Source organism: Equus asinus, chromosome 4 (genome assembly GCF_041296235.1).
Source record: "Equus asinus isolate D_3611 breed Donkey chromosome 4, EquAss-T2T_v2, whole genome shotgun sequence".
Classification (NCBI taxonomy): Eukaryota; Metazoa; Chordata; class Mammalia; order Perissodactyla; family Equidae; genus Equus; species Equus asinus.
This window is the reverse complement of record NC_091793.1, coordinates 100,493,405-100,516,308: the sequence shown is the minus strand read 5'-3', so window position 1 is coordinate 100,516,308 and position 22,904 is coordinate 100,493,405. Positions and strand designations below refer to the sequence as shown.

General features: G+C 36.7%; 1 protein-coding gene and 1 pseudogene across 3 annotated transcripts in view; both read left to right on the top strand.

Annotated features, from left to right (window-relative positions):
* Nucleotides 1-22,904, top strand: part of LY75 (lymphocyte antigen 75) — a 129,537-nt gene that overhangs the window by 63,860 nt on the left and 42,773 nt on the right. For all 3 annotated transcript variants that reach the window (XM_014859809.3, XM_014859800.3, XM_044768841.2), the window contains exons 24-32: nucleotides 1,483-1,612; nucleotides 3,022-3,248; nucleotides 7,501-7,666; nucleotides 9,102-9,269; nucleotides 10,490-10,606; nucleotides 14,039-14,233; nucleotides 16,487-16,713; nucleotides 17,995-18,163; nucleotides 21,992-22,141. In XM_014859809.3, the coding sequence (XP_014715295.1) occupies nucleotides 1,483-1,612; nucleotides 3,022-3,248; nucleotides 7,501-7,666; nucleotides 9,102-9,269; nucleotides 10,490-10,606; nucleotides 14,039-14,233; nucleotides 16,487-16,713; nucleotides 17,995-18,163; nucleotides 21,992-22,141 (1,549 nt within the window). The remainder of the gene's footprint in view (nucleotides 1-1,482; nucleotides 1,613-3,021; nucleotides 3,249-7,500; nucleotides 7,667-9,101; nucleotides 9,270-10,489; nucleotides 10,607-14,038; nucleotides 14,234-16,486; nucleotides 16,714-17,994; nucleotides 18,164-21,991; nucleotides 22,142-22,904) is intronic.
* Nucleotides 19,415-21,445, top strand: LOC123285256 (centrosomal protein of 57 kDa pseudogene; annotated as a pseudogene).

Here is a 22,904-nt window from a genome sequence, read left to right as displayed (position 1 = left end):
GAAATTACGACTCAGCCTGGGGAATCATCTTTCCCTAAAGACAGGGAGTTTGAAGGAACTACCTGCAAACCATGTGATGTTAGAACCCTTTTCAGAGATGATTTTTTAATAATACAGGGATTTGGTGCATAGCTGAGGGCCTAAACTCTAGGGTCAGGCTGTCTGGGTTTGAATTCCATTCAGCCATTCAGTGTGCCTTTGGAAGTTCACTTAACTTTGCTTAAGCCTCAATTTTTCGTCTGTAATTTCTGATGCTTTTGTACCTGCAATACAATGTGGGGATTACATAAGATAATTCATTTAAAGCTTTTAGCACAGTCCCTGACATATATTTTTTAAAATGAGACATTATTAATTTCAATTTTCTGTAAAGTTACTGGTACATTTTGGTGTTTCCACTTCTCCTTATAACAGTTATGTTAATTTGTATTTTGCAAGAAAGTTGTCTGTTTCATTTAGATTTTCAAATGTATTAGAATAAATTTGTGTATGCTATTATCTTCTTAAATCTCCCTATCTTATTTCAATCGTTTTTACCTTTTTCTTATTTAGATTTTTACAAACACTGCTCTATGTTATTCGTTTTCTCCTCCCTCTTCTCCAACCTCTACTCCTATTGCTTGAGACATATCTACAAATACTACTATATTTTTCTATCCTGTTCTTCTTCGAGTTATATTTTTGCTGATTTTCTCATCTCCTACATTGAATTCTTAGTTCATCTTTCTTTAAAAAACAGAATACATTTAATAATACACATTTGCCTCCACATAAAGTTTTACTCATATCCCTTATAATAGTTCTCTTATTATTCTGTCCTGTAATTATTTTATTTTGTTTTTACTTTAATGTTTATTGAGTAATGAATGTGTGTGTGTTTTAATTTGTAGCTCCTAGGATAAGCTTACTTTTCTTATTTTTCTAAGTGTGCTTTGTTTCAAACATACAGAAAAGTATAGGGACAATATACTTTGATAAATTTTCATGTCTAGTATTATTGATTTGTGGTCAGAGAATGAAATCTAGATAGATACTTTTATTTATGGAAGTTTTTATAGTGACTAGTATAGGATCAAAGCTTTAAGGTGAGTTCTCTGTTGGGTGGTACACAGTTTGTCATTATAAAAAGTTTATGAACATCTAATAAGTTGAATTAATAATCAACCTAAATGTCAAGAATGATAGCAGTGTATTAAATATTGCTATAATTGTGTTTTCATCTTATTTCTAACAGTTTTTCTTTATCTGTTTTGAAGATATATTATCAATATGGTGACTATTTTGTTTTATAATTTCTATAGTTAATTGCCCTTTTTCCATGCTTTGAAAGTTTATGAGGGTTTTCTTAATGATTTCATGGTCAGCTCCTTAATGGAAGTTTCCTACAGGGGGAAAATCCAATTTGGAATATAAAGTTCTCTTGCTAGGATCTTCAGACTTTTCCTTTCCCGATTGCTTGTACATATTTGCCTTTCTCTTTAGATTTTTGAAGAAGATTTCCCCTACTACTGTGCTCTCATGCTCAATCTCCAAAAGTCTCCTTATACTGGGACGTGGAATTTTACTTCCTGCAGTGAACGCCACACTCTGGCTCTCTGTCAGAAATATTCAGGTATGGATTATTATCTAGATAACTATGCTACTTTGCGCTGTTGATGTGTACAATACTTTTTCACAAAAATCTTAGAAGCAAATTAATGTTAATTTATAATCATATTGCTTCCTTGAAATTTCAGTGTGGCTAAATCCATATTGGCTCAGTAAGTCACATTATGTCAAGTGGAATGTGATTTTTTTCAAATTTCATTGCCATACTTAAGTAAATATCGAAGTTACTATCAGATGGGATTTCTTAATCGGAGTTGTCTAAGGTAGTAAGTTACGGTTGAATTTTCTTTTCCTTTCTACTCTGACATTTTTCAGGTTTTACTTTCTGCCATGGGAAAAGGAGGAGAGAAAACTTAATGTTTTTAATTGAGCCTGGTGTAAACGTTCACAGTTAAATTTAGAACTGAAAAAAAAGAACATGAAGCTTTAGTAAAGGATTACTGTCTATGCCTTCCTGTAATCCAAATAAAAATAAAGTGTGTACTTAAAAAGAGGAATCATCAACTTTCCAAAAAGATATTTTTAAAGGGTATTAAATTGGGGCTGGCCCTGTGGCATGGTGGTTAAGTTCAGTCCACTCCACTTCAGCAGCCCAGGTTCGCAGGTTCAGATCCCAGGTGTGGACCTACACCACTTGACAGCCATGCTATGGCAGCATCCCATATACAAAATAGAGGAAGATTGGCTAGATGCTAGCTCAGGGCCAGTTTTCTTCAAGCAAAAAAAAGAGGAAGATTGGCAACGGATGTTAGCTCAGGGTGAACCTTCCTCAGCAAAAACAAAAACAAAAAAAGGTATTAAATTGTTTTCATTGATCACAGTAAGTTTCTAACAAATGATTTTTTGTTGAAAAAATAACTTTGTCATGTAATGAGGAACCTCAAGTGATAATCCATGTACTTCTGAACTTGTTTTTGCTAAATTAATCTTTACTCATTTGTCTCATACTTTTTAGTAACTGCCTTATTCAGAGAAGTCCTATAGAGCAATAATTCAAATATATCCTCTTTTGGGTGGTTTTGTACATTTTTTCATGGGAGCTCTCCCAGATGAAAATTTTGTAGGAGAATACATAACACCTTCTTGTGTTGAAACAGTTCAAACAAATGAGGTATTTGACACCAATCTGAAATAGTAATCCTATGGCAACTTCCTTTTTTTTATAGCTTTTCTCCTTCCTGAAACATATCCACTAAAACAGAATTTTGTTCTAATTTTAGAAAACAAATGTTGTGGCTCACACATATTACCTAAGGTGTTAGCAAGACATACGTAGTTCTCCCACGCCAAATCTGAAATAAATGAATAGATAAGTAATATCTAAAATACAATATTATGGGGAGAAGTTTGAAAAAATGTCCCGTGACTTGCAGAGTCAGTGGTTTTTGTGGGCTTTTTTTCTTTTACACACAGAAATTGAAGACAGACAGACCATACAGAATACTTCAGAAACTGTGAAATATCTAGATAATCTGTACAAAATAATCCTGAAGACTATGACCTGGTCCGATGCTCTAAGGGAGTGTCAGAAAGATAACATGCGCCTGGTGAGCATCACAGACCCTTACCAGCAGGCGTTCCTAACTGTGCAGGCGGTCCGTCATAACTCTTCTTTATGGATTGGACTCTCCAGTCAAGACGTAAGTTTTCCGTCCCAACTGCCAGGATTGGGTGATGGAATGTGACATTTTTTATTTCTCACCGCCTCTCTCATATCAGACTAAAAGAAACCAGAGATCGTAAAATCTTACTCTAGTGAATGAATTTCGTGAAATATGTAATTTTTAGTGGCAGTCATCTTTCCACTATTGAAAGATCTGGTGCTTTATTGTTTAGATTAAGAAAAAGCTCTAGTGGACATTTGAAGCTGAGCACTTCTTTTTATTTATTCCAATCAAAGACTGTGCTGGAATCAGGAGCTGCCATGTCTCCTTAGCCAGTGAAAAGAAGAGAGGAAGGGAAGAATTAAAAAATCAGAAGAGGCTGGGTGTGTGGAAGCACTGTGGGTGGTGTTGAAGAGTCTTTCTTATCCCTTTCAGAATCAGCAGAGTGAAATTCAGCCAGTCTAAAAAGGGATTTGAATCATGTTTCACCACTTCTTAAGCGCTGATCCTGGATAGATGTCTTGGGTACTTCTTAGTCATTTCGCAGCCCAGCAAAGAATGCTAGTCTCCTGTTAATCCCAGCACTAAACTACGTACATGTAGCACAAACAGGAATATTTATGCTACTGAACCTTTTGGCTATAATTAATAGGGAATGTTTTTAATAAAGCTGTGGTATTCCTCTCAGCATTTTTATCTCTTTTCTAGGCCTTCTATATAATAAGTTGACACTCTGCCCACTGAGAGGTATTGGAGGGTAAGACAGCGGGCTGGTGTATAAGGTTGCACACATCATGCACCACATAGGGGGTGCCGTTTACAAAGATTGTGATGGGAACTTTGCTCCCTGCATCTGTGCAAGGCATGACTGCTGAAGCCCTGGTTAGATAAACGTCACCTAGACCAGTATTCCTAATCCACTCTCAGAGAGAGAGCAATTGGCAGAGTGGAAGAGAAGAGTCCATTGCATTATGAAGCAAATCTAAGTTACGTATACCTTAGGATAACCCTCAATATATCAAGATGGTTTGAGGGCTGCCTGGAGAAAATGTGATTAAAGACAGTTTAGTTCTAGCACAAACCCAGGAGGAAAAAACTTAAAATAGACTTAGAGGTAAACATTATCTTTGACAAACTTTGGATTCATTACTACCAGCATTTGCCAGAAGCTCAACTGAAAGTAGTATTTAGGGGGCCGGCCCCACGGCCAAGTGATTAAGTTCACATGCTCCGCTTCAGCAGCTTGGGGTTCACCAGTTTGGATCCTGGCCACGTACCTATGCACAGCTCATCAGGCCATGCTGTGGCGGCATCCCACGTAGAAGAACTAGAATGACTTACAACTAGGATATACAACTACGCACTGGGACTTTGGGGAGGAAAAAAAAAGAAGGAAGATTGGCAACAGATGTTAGCTCAGGGTCAATCTTCCTTACCACCCCCGCCAAAAAAAAACCTATCTTTTCCAAAAGCAAAAAGTAGCATTTAGAAATTGCTTGAAGAATAGTTTCTCCAGGACTCTCAATATTTTAAAATGTACCCTCAGGTCAAGCCACATCATCAGCTTCAACTGCTTCCCCAAACCTCCCAGTATCTATTCTTTCATAGCATTGCTTTTACATACTTTCTCTTTGGTGTTTGGTATTATGTGAAACCCATCATTGTGTCTCTTGTGAGGGTGGTAATAAGTTATTACATTTCCTAATTTCAGTCACCTTAAACCTTTTGAAACAAAAGCAATATTGTCAATGTAGGAAATTTGTAAAGTTATAGTAAATTAAAAGAAGGAAATTAAAATCACCTGCCTAGCGATAAATTTGGATTAATAATTTGGTAAATATCCTTCAAGTTATTTTTCTCTGTACACATTTATTTTTAAGACAAATCAGATCTTACTGTTTTGCAACTTCCCTCCCCCAACTTAATGATTTTGCTCTTGTTTCTTATCCTGTTTTCAATCTTCACCTATGTTTTTTTCCTTTCACTCTTTATTTTAACATATTCTACATAGCTGTTTATCATGCATTTTCATAAGCTACCTTAAATCTTTGGAACATAGCAGGGTATAAATAAATGAAACTTTACATTGAAAGTGATTGAAGGTATTGAAAGATTGTAAACATGATAGTAACAATATTGGATTTTTACTTCAGAAAAATTATACTGGGCAGAAGCTGGAGGAGGAAGTGAGCCATCTAGAGATAGGAAACCAGTTAGAGTCTTGTAGAAGTTCATGCAGGAAATGATGTTGGCCTGAACAAAGGCGTGTTTACAAGGTCTGCAGTGCAGCAGTCCTGGGTTATGGCAAGGCCAGAGTATGACGGTAGCAGTGGGTCACTCAAGTACATAACAAGTGAAAGTACTTAGAAGTAGAAGAAGTCAAGAAGGTTGGGAACTGGGTGAGTCATCCACATGAACATAGACATCCCTAAGTCAGTGGTAGGACCAGGACAGAGCAAGGCACGGGGCATCTCCTCAGTTAACGTCATGGACAGGCAAGAGGGCCGGGTCCTCCATGAATGTCAGAGAGAGGCAAGGAATCTGGGAGTTTGCTGCTATCAGAAGGGTGTAAACCTCAGAGGAAATGACTGAGGGAGAGAAAAATACCTACTACCCCATTCTCATAGCCCTGTGGTATCTGAGGATGGAAAAGCAAACAGCCTTCTTTGTGGGTGCTGAAAGGAAATTATTCCCTTGGAAAAGACAGGTTTTAATTAAGATCAATTAAGGTCAAGAATTTAGTAAAGAGATACTTATAGTCTTAATAAAGAGATTTCGTATTCAGCAAAGAGAGAGAGGGTGTGGGATGATTTACCTACCAGGAATAGAAGTTCCAGAGGCCCAGGGACCTGGGTTAGTTGCGAATGCGGCAAAAGGTAATACGCTGAGAGTACAGGCAACATCACATGGCCAAAGGGCCACATTTGAGGCCATGTGTGGCTTAGGGATTAACTGGCCACAAGGTTACAACTGGAACTCTAGTGGAGAACAGTTCAGAATGAAACAGTTGGTGGTGTTGAGACTTGATGATTCTGCTGTTTGTAGTTCACTAAGAAGACTGTGTGTGGCCTTTGCCCAATATTCCACATAAACCAGTGATGCAAAATTGCCTTGAGCCTCAGGAAAGCTAGTTCAGTGGGTCAAAGTGTAAGGCCTGGTGTTCTGGCAGCACCATGGGTAAGTTCAGACAGGCCTGTGCCCTGCAACCCATCTCCTAGACTTCTCTACCTAGCCTGTGAAGCCTCTATCAAGACAGGTGGGTGGTCAGGCCCTTATTAGGATGTAGAGATAGATGTTCACAGACTTCTAGCACACAACAGAATATAGTGAATGAGGAAACTTCTCCCCAAAGACAAGTGTGAAAACAGTGGTGTGAGATCCACAAGGCCTGAGGGGTTAAGAGGAAGGGAGCTAACATTTATGTAGCTCTTGTGTACCAGCCAGCTGCTGAGTTATGTATTTTACCCCATTGATTCCAGTCCCATGAGGTTAAGGGTCATATCCATTTAATAGATGAGAGGATGGAAAGTTGGCGAGGTAAACTCACAATCAAAAACTACTAAGTGACTGAGCCAGAATTCAAAACTAGGTATCAGGGCCTGCCCAGTGGTGTAGTGGTTAAGTTCGTGCGTTCCACTTCAGCAGCCCAGGGTTTGCTGGTTCGGATCCCAGGTACAGACCTACACACCACTCATCAAGCCATGCTGTGACAGCAGCCCACATACAAAATGGAGGAATATTGGCAACAGATGTTAGCTCAGGGCCAATCAGCCTCACCGAAAAAAAACAAACAAAACTGGATGTAGTTAGCTTTGAAACCCAGGTTTTTTCCACTACGACATGTTGCCTCTAACTTAATCAGTGCTTACAGTGATCCTCACTCCATTCCAGCTTTCTGATTTCCAACAAACAATGGTTCCGAATATGTGTGAGGCGTTGTAGCATAATGATTCATACCATGGACTCTAGGGCCTGATGGCTTGGGTTAGAACCCCAGTACTGCAGTTTATATTCTATGACTTTGCACACGTTACATGCCTTCAGTGTCCTCATCTGTAAAATGGAGATAATAATAATAACACCTATCTCCTATGGTTGTTGTGAGGATTAAATAAGTTAATACTTGTAAAGCACTTGGAACAGTGCTTGGCACATAGTAAGTGCTGCGTAAGTGTGTGTTAAATATAAGATAAAATTAAAAGTCATTAGATTGACCATGAGGGTCAAAATAATACCAAAGGGATAGCATGAAGTATTATCACTTGAAATGTACTTCTGCTCTTTACAGGATGAGCTCAACTTTCGGTGGTCGGATGGGAGACAGCTTCAATTTAGTCGCTGGGCTGAAAACAACATGCAACTTGAAGACTGTGTAATATTAGATACTGATGGATTCTGGAAAACATATGACTGCTATGATCAGCAACCGGGTGCTATCTGCTACTATCCAGGAAGTATGCTAAGTTCAAATAGTTTAATTCTTAAATTACTATCAGTCTCACGAATAGTGGAATTTTGGGGTAGTGGTTTTGTAAAATCTAGTTTTGAAATTGTAAGGGAATTATAATCATGTCCTTTTTACCACAAAATTTGTTGTGAAATTTGTATTCAAGTAGAATTATTATATGTTAAATATTTTGCCATTAATTTATTTTAGACATGTTTTATCTTTACTTTTTGTCAGCTGACAATGGTAACTGACCTTTTAGTTTTAAGTCCCTGTTAGCCTCATTTTGCATATATTTTATGTTTATATTCTGATAGAAAACTTATATTTGTGGGAATTCTTTTATAATTCTTATCATTGACAACTAACATTTCTTTCATGAGTCACTGTTAAGATTCATTTGGTTGTAAGTGACAGTAACCAGCTCAAGCCAGCAAAAGGGGAAGTTAGATCCTCAAAAATGGGGATGGAGCTGAGCCTCCTGAGGAAGGGGGATCAGGAACGCAGAGATACTGTTTTCCACCTGCGCTCTCTTTCTCCCTGTGGATCTGCACTCTTCTCTTTACATACATTGTGCTTCTCTCTGCTCGTGGTGAAACATGGCGGCTCTGCAGGTTCCAGTTATGACATAACTGGAGCTGAATTGACTGCCTCTGAATTCCATCTTTCAAATTCTTACAGAGAATCTGATGGACTTAGCTTGAGTCGGGTATGCAATCTCTAACCCAGTTAGAGGAAAGTGGTTTTACAACTGCCAGGGGCCCACGTTTGTGGGTTTGTGGTAGAAACAAGACACCACTTCACAGAAAAAGGGAGTTGCTGTGAGCTGAGAGAGGTGCTGAATGAGTCTACTACATGTTAAATCAGTTTGACTGGCTTTGAGTAGAGCGTATCTATATTTGCATTGTCTTGAATGTATGGCCTTTTCATAAAACTTTAAAAAAAGCCGTATTTAGATTTTCTAGATATCAGATTTTAAACTATTTCTGTTTGCTTTGATTAAAGCAATAACTTATTTAGAACATCAAGTATTTCACTACAATGTTCCTTTAAAATTAGAGAAGATATCAGTAACCAGAAACTTGAAAATGACTTCTCAAAGTTACAGTTAAGTGCCTATTATTATTATGTTGTATAGAGGCGGCCCCTTGTATTTGAAGTTTGGTGATACAGGGAGACAGAAACTGCATTTAACCTAATAGCACCTTGTTTTTTACATTCTTCCACTCACTCCACAGCAGGGGAAGAAAATTGTGTTAGCTAATTTCCTTCCTACAGAAAGCAAGTTAAGAGGTCACATTTGAGTATAAACAGAGCAAGCATCAACAGGCTATTATTTCTTGGCTTCCTGAAAATTTTGTACAAATCAAGTCTAATTACCATGAACAGAATTTAATGTTTATATCTGAAATTAGAATTCTTACCATTAATTCTTTTCCTAGATGAGACTGAAAAAGAGGTCAAACCAGTTAGCAACGTTCAATGTCCATCTCCTGTTCTAAACACTCCTTGGATACCATTTCAGAACTGTTGCTACAATTTCATGATAACAAAGGATAGATACACAGCAAGAACACAAGACGAATCTCATTCTAAATGCCAGAAACTGAGTAAGTATATTATATGGCCATTATATGTTGTATTATACTTATTAAAAAACAAATCTCACCTGAGTGTGTTATAAATATTCCTAATTAGCACTAGTAATTAGATCTCAAAGGAGTCATCTCCTAGTTTCTCCATTACCAAGGACAAAGGATTAAAATTTGCATTTCATTAAAATGGAAAGTACAGGAGTTACCTCTTTCTTCACTCATCTATTAGAGAGCTAGTCTGTCTTCACGTGTATAAACAAGATAGGTTCTACTTAAAAAGGAAAAGAAATGACCCTAGAGAGCAGAGACCTGTAATGTTAAATCAAGCTAGGCTGTGGGAAAAGTGAAGATAGGTTAGTTTGAGTGGTCAAAAGCTTAGATAAGCCACAAAGAAGCAGCTCTGCTTAGAAGAAATAAATATTTCACACTTTCAGCTCTCAAGACTCTTCAGATATTACCTATGAGATCCACTGAGAATTTGTGTGTTCTAAACAATGGACCTATGAACTTGGTGGAAATTCCTATGGAAAAATATCCAACCATTATTCCCCAAAGTGTGATCTGGAGAACTCTAGTCTTGAGATGTTCTGCAAAAAAGGATCCTTAGAAAAGAACGAAGTTGACAAACACTGCACACCTTTCCCTCCTGTTAGACACTATCAAATGTACATTAGCATATACTTTAAGAAATATTGGCATCAATAAACTAGTTTAACTTTGTTTAACCAGTGTTTGCAAAGTTTTTATCCAGGTAGCCCTTTTCTGAGGACTCCTGTTAATTTCCTGAGGAACACACTTTGAGAATTAGTAAACTTTTTTAACCCTAAAGTAAGAGTGACCTCTAAGAAAAAGGAAGATCTATCTTATAGCCTATCCAAGAGGTTTTATTCATTGTAGTCTTTGACAGTGTATCATTAATATAAGTGGATTTGTATCAGCTCAAAATAAGTTTTAAATGCGGAAAAGTGAAGTGAACCAATGTTTTAAATTCTCTACTCAGCTACTAGTTTTCCGCTATTCTTTAAGACCAAATTTGGCATCAAAATGTTTGAAAACTTCTTAACCTATTCATTTTAGTACAAGGTAGTTTTAAATTATGTCTTTCTTATTTTTCACTATTGTTTAAGTTTTGGAGTATATTAAACTGGGAAATAAAATTTTCTAAATCCATCAAACAAAATAAAGTATTCTATATAAGTAATTATAAAAATTATTGACTATTTTTTATTTAACAGATCCAAAATCACATATTCTGAGTATTCGAGATGAAAAAGAGAATGACTTCGTTCTTGAGCAGCTTCTGCACTTCAAGGATATGGCTTCATGGGTCGTGTTAGGTGTAACTTATGAAAGTAAGTTGTAAATCTGCTGATTTTCTCTGTTTATATTCAAACTTCATTATAAACCACTTGTTTATGAAGCTACAAAAGTATAGTTCTTCAAAGTATATGTTTATCCATAGACAAAATTATGATTATGTACTTAGTATAACTTATATAAAGCCCTAGACAGTTTTGAGTCTCTGCTCTGCCATTAAAATGCGTTTACCACCAAGCTTATAGTTAAATGGTAGGAAATAATTTCATTTCTCCACTCTCCCTCCTAGCAATTCAAAACTAACTAAAAATGACCAAACTCCCATATAAATCTCCAATACTTTATATCTCACTGTGTCTGTGGGATGAGAGAGAACAGAATTACATTTATACTAATGTTGCACCCTTGGGTTTATAGCATTGGCTTGAGGTATACGTTAGAAAAATGAGACACATAATCTGACAGTAGGATAGAATATTTGAACTTGAGACTAAATACCACAAGTCCAAGATATAATTTCTATGGAAATTTTTAAAACACACACTCTAATAATAGAAGAAACAAGACCAATTTAGAAAAATACTCAATTAGCGATGTCCTGAAAATCACAGAAGTTTTGGAATTAGGTAAAAGACAATCGCTCTGCGGGCATAAAGGATCAAAAGCATGCATTTACCCAAAAAAGGGCTTATAAGGGGCACAAGACAATGATAGCCAGAGGTAGGGGAGGAAAAGAAGCTAAATTACTCAATCTGACCATTTTAAAAATAGCCTTCTCTTTGCTATCTAACCTGTCTCTTTTTTAGAGTTGCTAAGGTTTTTCTTAAATGTTTATGGCTTGCAAATAGGTTAATGAAAATTAAGCTATCAAGTAATAGATAAGACTTGGGTTGCCAATTGAAGATGAGTTCATTGTAGTAGGACTTAGTTGCCCAAGTCTTTTCTCCAATGACTCTTGAATACCCTTAAATTTAGGAATGGGAAAAAAAAAATGGAGAGAAACGAGGTAGAAAGTTCCCAGACTTTACCTGAAAATGACTTGAGGAAACAGTGGTCCCATATGGAGCAGTGGAGATCACATCCAGGATATAGATAGAGGTTTCAGTTGTACCCTCTGATGTACTTTGTTAGTTATATTATCAGAAATCATTGAAAACGTATTCTGTATTCTGAAAAGCATTTTCAGGTCCGTAGACTTCCTTTTAATCATCTTAACTTCTTTCATAAAATGTATGAGTAGTAAAATTTCTATTAAAATATGTAGACATAGGAGCGACATATAGAAAGATGTTTCAAGCAAATACGAGATTTGGTTTAAATTTAATTCTCACTGGCTTAATTTACATCCATAGGCTTTTTTTTTAATTACTTCAGTAACTTAAATAATGTTTAATTGTATATACTACCTATATAAAGGATTTTGCTTTTTTAAAAGTTCTGACTTTTCAAAAGTAGGACCATGAATTGAAATTACTAAGTGAAGCCATATGTTAACTAAAAGACACTTCAACCCAGGTGAAAAAGTGACCCTTTCGTATAGCAACTTTAGAAATATACCCATTTCTCAGATCGCCCGTTGTATTGGCCAGAAAATTGTAACTTTAACGTTTGGGGAGAGGGAAAGAGGGACTGGGAGACATGAGGTGACATAAAGGAGCAAGCCAAAACCAAATCGTGTGTCCAGTATTTCTAGTGTGTCGGTGCTGCAGGCAGATGTGTAGGCATAATGCCCTGGGAGATAGTAATCAGTGAAAGGTAGACATAACCAGGACTACAAGGGATATGTGTGGGTGATAATGATATCATTCTTCATACTAATTCATAATTTTAATTGGCCTGGCTTTTTTTAATTTGTTTTCCCAAAAATTTTAATAAGATATATTCATATACCATACAATTCAGCCATTTAAGGTGTACAATTTAATGGCTTTTAATATAGTCACACAGTTGTGAAACTATTACTACTCCCGAAAGAAATACCATGCTCATTAGCAGTATCTCCTCATTCTCTTCCCTCTCCCAACCCTCAGCAACTACCCATCTATCTTCTTTCTCTATAAATTGCCTGTTCTAGACATTTCATATAAATGAGATCATACAATTTGTGAGTTTTTTGTGACTGGCTTATTCCACTTAGCATAAGGGTTTCAAGGTTTATGCATGTAGCTCTGTAGCATGTATCAGTATATCATTCCTCTTTATGGCTGAATAATATTCCATTATATGGATATACCATAATTTATTTATCCATTCATCTGTTCATGGACATTTAAGTTGTTTTCACTTTTTTGGTTTTATGAATAATGCTGCTATGAACATTCATGTGCAAGTTTTTATGTGGATATATGTTTTCATGTCTCTTGCATATATACCCAGGAGTAGAATTGCTGGTTCTTTTCTTTAGCCCTTTGCAGAACTGCCAGACTGTTTTCCAAAGCTGCCGTACCATTTTCCATTGAGGTTTCCAATTCCTCCGTATCTACGCCATCACTTATTTTTATCTTTTTGATTATAGCCATCTGAGTGGGTATGAAGTGGTATCTCATGGAGGTTTTTATTTCATTTCCTGATGATTAATACATTTCGTGTGCTTATTGGTTATTTGTATATCATCTTTGGGGACATCTCTATTCAGATCCTTGGCTTGTTTTTTAATTGTCTTTTTTATTATTGAGTTGTAAGCATTCTTTGTATATTCTGGATATAAGTCCCTTGTGAAATAAGTGATTTGCAAATATTTTCTCCCATCACTTTCTTGATAGTATAATTTGTAGCAGAAAACTTTCAGTTTTGATAAAGTCCAATTTATCTATTTTTTCCTTTATCACCTGTGCGTATCTAAGAGGGCTTTGCCTACCCCAGGGTCATAAAGACATACTCTTATGTTGTCTTCTAAGAGTTTTGTAGTTTTAGCTCTTACAGTTAGGTCTGTGATCTGTTTTGATTTAATTTTGTGTATGATGAAAGGAAAGAGTCCAACTTCATGTTTTTTGTATGTATCCTGTTATCACAGGAACTATTCTTTCCCCATTGAATTGTCTTGGCACCCTTTTTAAAAGTCAGTTGACATAAATATGCACAACTGTGCATGGCTTAGGTCTAGAGAAGAGATTTCTATCACTAGTTTTATATATTAATTATTTTTTATAGAATAGTTATGTTCATTTCCATTTCAATTAAACATATATATAGGAGAAATGAATATTTGATGAAAAAATAACAAAATATAAAGTTATAGCAGGATGGTGGAATTATAAGTAAATTTCAGTTTTCATTTTTATAATTTGTACTTTCCAAATTAAAAGTAAGCATGATTTAATGTTATAATCAATAAATATTTTAGAGGGATACACATAATCATACCACCTTTTAGAAGAAAATTAGTTGAGTTTGAAATAGTAACCTCATAACTGTAATTCAAGTTTTGATTTAATCTCTAAGCATAGAAAAATATGTTTCTTCTCTAGATGGTTCTCTCATGTGGTCTGATAAGACCAAGCTGTCATATACACACTGGAGAGAGGGAAGACCAGATATAAAAAATGGCAAATTTTTTGCTGGCTTGAATACTGATGGCTTCTGGGATATTCAGACTTTTAAAGTTATTGAAGAAATACTTTATTTTCAACAGCACAGCATTCTTGCTTGTAAAATTGAAATGGGTAAGTATGCTAATGTAGAGTTTCCACTCTGGGGAAAGAGACTATAAAGCCGTTAGCTTCACTAGTGGGAATCATGCAGTTGTCTTTTGAGTGCCCCCTCTGCATTCAGTCCTATGAGATGTGCTGCAAAGGTTAGGGAGGAAGGACAAGATATGGTCTCTGGTGTCATGGCCTTGATCCCAAGGAGTAAAATGCATTTGAGGAGCCAGCATTAAATTCTTTATCATTGCTTTATGTAGGTTAGTCTTATGTTATTTGGTACAGGCTTAAATTTGGAGGAAGTCAAGAGATCAATGAAAACAGGAATAATGAAAACAAAGAATGCATTGAGAGGAGATAAAACTTGGTCAAGCCTTAAAGGATGGCTAAGATTCTTATAAATAAGAAAATGTTTTTGGGTAGAGTTTTGACATTCTAGGCTAAAAATGAATGTCTCTCAACTTTGCCTAATTCCTTAAATAAATCTAATTTTAAACATATGTCAGTTTTAAATTTTGCACAGCTTAAAAATTGTTATTACAGCCCCTCTGCTCTAAGCCCTCTGCTAGCCCAGAGCCTGTCACAGTCACATCCAGGCTGATCTCCTGCCTTCACTGTGCTGCAGAGTAACTTCCTGCAGCAGCGTTTCCGTCAGCAATCTCCAGGGAGTCCCTATTATCAATTCCTTTGAGTCCATGTAAGCTTTGAGACTCTTTAGAAACCAGGGTCTATTCTAAAATTCTAGGCTTTCTCCCAGCCCCCATTTTTTCCTATTCTTAGCTCAGTAAAGATCTTTTTCCGTCAGACTGATCTCTTAATTGTCCCATCTACAGTATATGCCCATCCTCATCTGCACCTTTTTTTATGTTTTTTTCCTGCCAAGAAGTCTGCTACCTTCTTTCTTTTTTTTTTTTTTACATTTTTAATAAACTTTTCATTTTAGAATAGTTTTAGATTTACAGAAAAATTGTAAAGATAGGACAGAGAGTTCTCATATACACTGTAACCAGTTTCCCCTATTGTTGACATCTTACATTAAGGTAGTACATTTGTCACAACTAATAAACCAATATTGATAGATTATTATTAACTACAGTCCGTACATGATTCAGATTTCCTTAGTTTTTACTTAATATTCTTTTTCCGTTCAGGATTCCATCCGGGTACCACATTACATTTAGTCATCATGTCACCTTAGGTTCCTCTTGGCTGTGATAGTTTCTCAGACTTTTCTTGCTTTTGATGACCTAAACAGTTTTGAGGAGCACTGGTCATGTATTTTGTAGTATGTCCCTCAATTTGGGTTCGCTAATGTTTTTCTCATTAAACTGGGGTTTGAGGTGTAGGGGAAAACCACAGACGTAAAGTGTCATTCTCGTCACATGATATGAAGGGTATATGCTGTCAACATGACTTATCACGGTGGATTTTGACTTGGTATTGTTTCTCATCTTTCTCCACCGCAAAGTCACTCTTTTTTCCCCCTTTCTGTACTGTACTCTTTGAAGGGAAGTCACTATCCTCGGTCTGCACTTACGGAGTGGAGAGTTACTCTCAACCTCCCCGAGCAGAGAGTATCTATGTACATATTTGGAATTCTACTGCCCAGGAGATTTGTCTATTCTCCCTCATTCTTAAATTTATTCAGCCGTTTATTTATATCAGTATGAGCTCATGGTTATTTGTTCTATACTTTGGGTTGTAATCTAAGATACTGCATTATTTAACATTTTGCTCACATTGTTGCAGCTTTGGCCATTGGGAGCTCTTTCACTGGGCTGCTGTGTCCCTTTGAAATACCCTCATCGTTGTGGTTTTGTTGTTTGCTTTTGTTTTTAGCTTACTTTCTGCTTACCTTATTTCTTTTTAGTCCTAAATTCACCTACCTAATCTCTGGAGACCTAGTTTATCAACAGGCTTTCTGACTTCCTTAACAGATGAATCTCTCCTTCTCTAGTTACTCACATGTATTCTAGTGGTTCATTGTTTTGACCTCATTTCAGGTGTTGTTTTCTGTCCCCAGCTACTATGTGAGCTCCTTAAATGAAAGACAATGTTTGTGCCTTTTTTTAATCAGCCAGACAACTGTAATGTTTAAGAGCCTATTATATGTGCCATGGCAATAAGAAAAATAAAGTATGCATTTGACCTCCCTTATTAATAAGAAACCCAGTTTATTTAACTTTTAAAATGATTGCATTCCAGTCTTACCCAAAATATGTATTCTAAATAATTTAAATTTAATAACTAACACTTTTAATTTAAATATTATAGTTGAATACAAGGAAGAATATAATACTACTCTGCCACAGTTTATCCCATATGAAGATGGTATTTACAATGTTATTCAAAAAAAGATGACATGGTATGAAGCATTAAACACCTGTTCTCAGAGTGGAGGTCATTTGGCAAGTGTTCATGACCAAAATGGCCAGCTCTTTCTGGAAGATATCGTAAAGCGTGATGGATTTCCACTATGGGTTGGCCTCTCAAGTCATGATGTAAGTCTTGTTTTGTTTTCCAGAAACTTTCCAAATATGTTAGAGGATTGGAAATTTGAGCATAAAATATTAATTCAAAGTCTAATATCAGATTAATCCCGGGACTCAATTTGCGTAGCATAGTGCTTTCTTATCTTTTCACAGCATAGAACAAATAGAAAATTATATTTGTAGAGTGCACTTGGGCCAATGGATGGTACTGCAGCTACTCTAGACACTGCCAGGCCATCCCAAGGGCCCAGCAGATAAATATCTCAACAACACCTCTATAACCTATTTGAGGCAGACCAACTGGAAAGCTGGTGAAAAGGAAATAGCACAGAATCAGAAAAACCTGAGTTCTAGTACTACTGCTGGGCCTTCCATTCACATATTGGATGATCGTGAGCAAGTTATCTAACCTTTGCAGTCTCATTTCCTCATCTGTAAAATGGGGATGATAATATTTTCCTTAATATAGGATGATAGTCAAAATTAACAAAAATTTATGTAAAATGCCAAGTAAAATTCTTAATGTTAGGACTAAAAAAATGTATATTTTCTTCCCACGTTCCCCCTAGAAATTAGCACTATTTGAGAATAATCTTTTGCTGGTAAACTTGTCTTTTGTGCCACTCTTTGAGTCCTATTAATTAGTATATTCATCTACCTGTAATAGTGTTTAATATACAGAAAATAGACATCTATTGAGATTAGAATTGAAGGCCTAATTTTAATAATCTTTAGAACAAAGTTGGGAAGATAAAAGAAAGGATGGAAAATTAGGATTATAAAATCAAGGAAAAATCAAAAATAATCTTCCCATATGACCTTCTTAATAAATATTTTCCTCTTCCAGCTCTTTGCTGCTTGATGGCTTCTGTAATGTGAAAAAATGTAGCCAGAGACACAAACCACAAAACTATAAAATATAAAAAACAATATTCAGAATAATATGAAGGTTGGGATCATAAATCTGTAATTGTGACAAATGGAAGCCATTTGCACATCATTTAATTTCAAGTGTTATATAAACTCATCCTTTAAAAAAAATAAATCTAGAGACAAGGTACAGTAACTCTGTCTCTAAATTTAAAGTCCTACTTACATCGTGCCAGAGCGATGTCTCAAATCAAGGCATCAAAAGTAAATCCCTGATTTTACAAGTAGGTCCGGACCCACAACACTTGTAAGCAAGTAATTAACACTCCATTCCAATATTCCATAAAGTATGCATGTTCTTAATGTTCTTTTTGAAGTCACACATCTGGATTCAGGTTATCTCTATTATTGTTAAAACAGGGAAGTGAATCAAGTTTTGAATGGTCTGATGGCAGTGCATTTGACTACATCCCATGGAAAGAGAAAAAATCTGCTGGAAATTGTGTTATCTTGGATCCAAATGGAATTTGGAAACATGAAAAATGCAACTCTGTTACAGATGGTGCTATTTGTTATAAACCTAAGAAATGTAAGGCTTGATTTTGAATAACTATATATTTACTAAAATATGACACTTGTTTTATGTACATGATAAATATGCAAAGGAATTTTAATAGATTTTTAAATAAGGTTTACTCAAAAGTCCTGTAAAAATAATTTTATACATTGTGAAGATAAACAAATTTGATATACCCATTCAGAGAACTTGTTCCCAAACACTTTCAGTTGTTCTATCACTGGGTAAGTTTACTCTAGATTTTTGAATTTTAATTTCACTTAGCAACGTTTTTCAAAAGCTGAGATGCTCCTTTTAAAAAAGGATTCCACAGCATAAATATTGGAAATACCTCAGGTGATTTACCATATTGATGGCTCTGAGAGTGTCTATAGTGAACAAGTCTATGTAACTTGGTGTAACTAAGCATTTTCCAAACTTACATGATCCTTAAAATTTAAAGAAAGAGCCCCTTCCATCAGAGGCTGGACTTGCGCTCATCCTCGGTGGGCGGAGCGTGAACCCTGGGGAAGAGCACAAGAAGCTGGGCTCCCAGGAGCTGCAGAGGCTGCTTGGGCAGGCCAGGAGATGGTAGCGGCCTTGGTCACTGAAGCTCTGGTTCTCAGTGCTTGCCATGTTTTCTGCTCTGAAGAATCCTCAAGGGGCTGGCCCCGTGGCCAAGTGGTTAAGTTCACGGGCTCCACTTCAGCAGCCCAGGGTTTTGCTGGTTCGGATCCTAGGCGCAGACATGGCACTACTTCTCAGGCCACGCTGAGGTGGCGTCCCTCCTGCCACAATGAGAAGGACCCACAACTAAAATATACAATTATGTACTGGGGGGATTTGGGGAGGAAAAGCAGGAAAAAAAAAAAAAGAATCCTCAAGAGAAGATTCAACATTTAGAATCGAACAGACTCAGGCAGAAGAAAATGTGAAAACCTTATCTAGAGAAATGAGTGAATACAAGAAAGGGAGAATGATATAAAGAATGAGAAATAAAGGTACAATCAAGAACTGACATCTCAGTTGTTAGATACAGAAAATAAATGTAATCTTCTGGAAAATCAATTGGAATACATGAGAAATATGACAAAGCATGCAGAAATGGAGAGGACGGCTGTGTTAGAGAAACAGACTTTACAGGATGGAGGAGAATGACAACATGATCAGACACAAATTCAGCGCTGCATTGGGTTGAATAGTGTCCCCCAAAATTCATGTCCACTTAGAAGCTCAGGATGTGACCTTTGTAGGTGTAATTAGTTAAGAGGAGGTGATACAAGTATGGGCCTTAAATCCAATGACTGGTGTCCTTACAAGAAGAGAGACAGGGTCAAACAGAGGAAACATTTGACCAGAGAGGCAGAGATTCCAGTGATGCAGCTACAAGCCAAGGATTGCCAGCATCACCAGAAGGTGAGAGACAGGCATGAAACAGATTCTTCTCAGAGCCTTCAGAAAGAACCAACTCTGCTGCCGTGTTTTCAGACTTCTGGCCTCCAGAACTGTGAGCAAATAAACGTCTGTTGTTTTAAGCCACCAAGTTTGTGGTAATTTATTATGGAAGCCCTGGGAAACTAAGATAAGAACAAACTTCAAAAGCTGGATCTTCAAAAAAAGAAAATAACAAATATTGGTGAGCATGGGGAGAAATTGGAACCCTATGTATTGCTTGTGGGAATATAAAGTGGTATGTAGCCACTGTGAAAAACGGTATGGTGATTCCTCAAAATGCCTAACATGGAATTATCATATGATCCAGCAATTCCACTTCTGGATGTAAACCCAAAAGAAGTGAAAGCAGGAACTCAAATAGATATTTGTACAACCATGTTCATAGCAGCATTCTTCACAATAATCAAAAGGTGGAAGCAATCAAAGTGTCTATTGACAGATGAATGGATAAGCAAAATGGGGTATATGCTATGGAATATTATTCAGCCTTAAAAGAGGAAGGAAATTCTGACATGTAATATAAATGGATGAACCTTGAAGACATCATGTTAAGTGAAATGTCAGTCAAAAAGGACAAATACTGTATGATTCCACTTATATGAGGTACCTAGAGTACTCAAATTCATAGAGACAGAAAGTATCCTGGTGGTTGCTGGCTGGGGGAGAGAGCAGTGGGAAGTTACTATTTAATGAGTACAGAGTTTCAGTTTTGTAAGACGAAAAAGTTCTGGAGACGGATGGTGGTGACGGTTGCAGAATAATGTGAATGTACTTAATGCCACGGAAGTGTACACTTAAAAATAGTTATGATGGTAAATTTTATGTTATGTGTATTTTACCACAAGAAAAAAAATTGAACCTTCTTGAACAGGAATATAACAAACTTGGCCCTTGCAGAAAAAATGCAAGAGTTGGAAGCAAAACTCCATGAAGAACAGTAAAGAAAGAAAGTGTGTGCAAGCATAAGACAGCCCAGTTGCGGACTGAATTAGAAACAAATAGACTTTGAAGATAAGGCATTTCCATATATCCCAAATAGAAGATGAATTCAAAAAAAAATCCCAGCCATTCAGAAAAGTGCAGCAGTCCTAGCCATGCACTGGTAGCCAATGTTCAACATATTTTGCATCTAATGAAGTAACACACTTCATTGCCTTGTGCAATGCTGGAGTAGTCAGCAGTATATTTTTGGCAAAGCAGCCATTTTCACAAGGTAGTAAAAGCAAGAACTTACTAGTAATGTCTCCCTCCACCAGCAGTATTAATGAATAGTTGTCACAAGTCTTACAGACTTTACAGATGAATTTGGAAAATGAGTTTTGATCATCAGCAAGGGGGAAACCTACCCAAGAGTTGTCACCTGTCAAACTGAAGGAACGCTTAGAGCTCAAACTATTAGCATTAGTGGGAAGAATGGGGGCAAAAGCCAATCAGACAACTAAAGTTCAAAAAAGATCAAGCCCAACTGGAGACAAAGAAGATAGAGAAGCAGAGAAGGAATTAAGAGCCATCACAAAGTCCCTGGGTGAAGAAGGAAACAGCAGCAGCCATTCTTCTGGAATCACAGGGACAACAAGTAAGAAGAAATCTACTAAACTGAGACATGGAGAAAAAAGCCGGAGAAGCCTTCTATTACTGAAGGACGTGCAGAACATACATGACGTGTACAAAGCAATAGTTTGGGATGAGGTTACGGACCATACCGGGTCAGAGCTTTGATTCAGATAATCCGTACCTCATCAATGGGATGTGGATAATTTACTTTCCGGTTGTTATGCTCTCTTCTTTTAGAATTGATAGGTGTTAAGGGATACAGGCTTCTTGTGTTACACAGCACAATTAAAAATCAAACAGTTTAAATGGAACAGTTAAATTCCAGGGGAATTTTTAAGAGCTGAGAAGCCACACCCAGTCTTTTTTTGTTCGAGACAGATTCTGCTGTGCTGATATACTGCCCTTTGTAAACCAATTACCAAATTTTCACTTGTGGGTGTGGTTTTTAAACGTTCTTTATGTGGCAAGGTAAAACTAGGTTTATATAATCAAAATGAAAAAGGACTCTAGAGAAAGAAAGAATTTCAATTATTATTTCAAAGTAGTTACAGGCCTGCCCAGCCTGTCTTTGTTTCTTTTCCTATTCTGTCTTTCCAATTGTTTTTACTTTAGTCTAAATCCATCTTAGAGGGCTAAGTACTTTCCTCTATCCTCTTAGGTTTTAAAAATGGTATTCCAAAAAGCTCATTAGAATGTATACTCTTAGGATTGGGCTGTGTCTTTCTCTGGTGTGTGTATTGAGTTGAATGTTCTTACCTACAGGAACCAGTTTCAAATAGGAACATTTAATGAGGTTTTAAAGCCAGTCATTTTTTCTGTGCATTTTTACAATTGTGTCTAACATTTTTATAGCTAAAGAGGCGTCCTCTCATACATCCTCATCAAGATGTCCAGCAGTAAAAGGGAATGCGTCACAGTGGATCCAGTACAGGGACCACTGTTATGCATCTGACCAGGCATTGCACAGTTTCTCAGAAGCCAGACAGTTTTGTTCAAAACTTGGTGAGTTAAAATTTGTTGATTTTCTTTGACTCAATAATTTAATCATTGGAATTTTTCTTAAGGAAGTAATTTGAAATAATGGTTATATCTTTGAAAATATTTTTGAGCACTCACTATTTATAATAACACTGTAACCTAATTGCCCAGTGGTGGGGAAATGGCTAAGATTTTATGATATATGAGCTCAATGGAATATTGGAATAGCCATTAAAAATGTTCAATGTAAGGGGCCAGCCCAGTGGTACAGCAGTTAAGTTTGCACATTCCGCTTTGGTGGCTTGGGGTTTGCTGGTTCAGATCCTGGGTGTGGACCTACCCACCACTTGTCAAGCCATGCTGTGGCAGGCATCCCACATATAAGTAGAGGAAGGTGGGCACGGATGTTAGCTCAGGGCCAGTCTTCCTCAAAAACAAAAAATGTTCAATGTAAGAATAAGTAAATGGAAAATAAAGGTATGTTGGAAGACATATGATAAAAAATTGCTGGGGGCTGGCCCCATGGCCTTCTGGTTAAGTTCAGCACACTCCACTTCAGCAGCCTGTGTTCAGTTCCCAGGTATGGACCTACACTACTCGTTGGTGGCCTGCTGTGGTGGTGACCCACATACAAAATAGAGTAAGATGGGCACAGATGTTAGCTCAGGGTGAATCTTCCTCAAACAAAAAGAGGAAGATTGGCAACAGATGTTAGCTCAGGGCAAATCTTCCTCAGCAAAAAACAAGAAAAAAGAAAAGAAAAAATTGCTAAGTGAACTGTTATGTG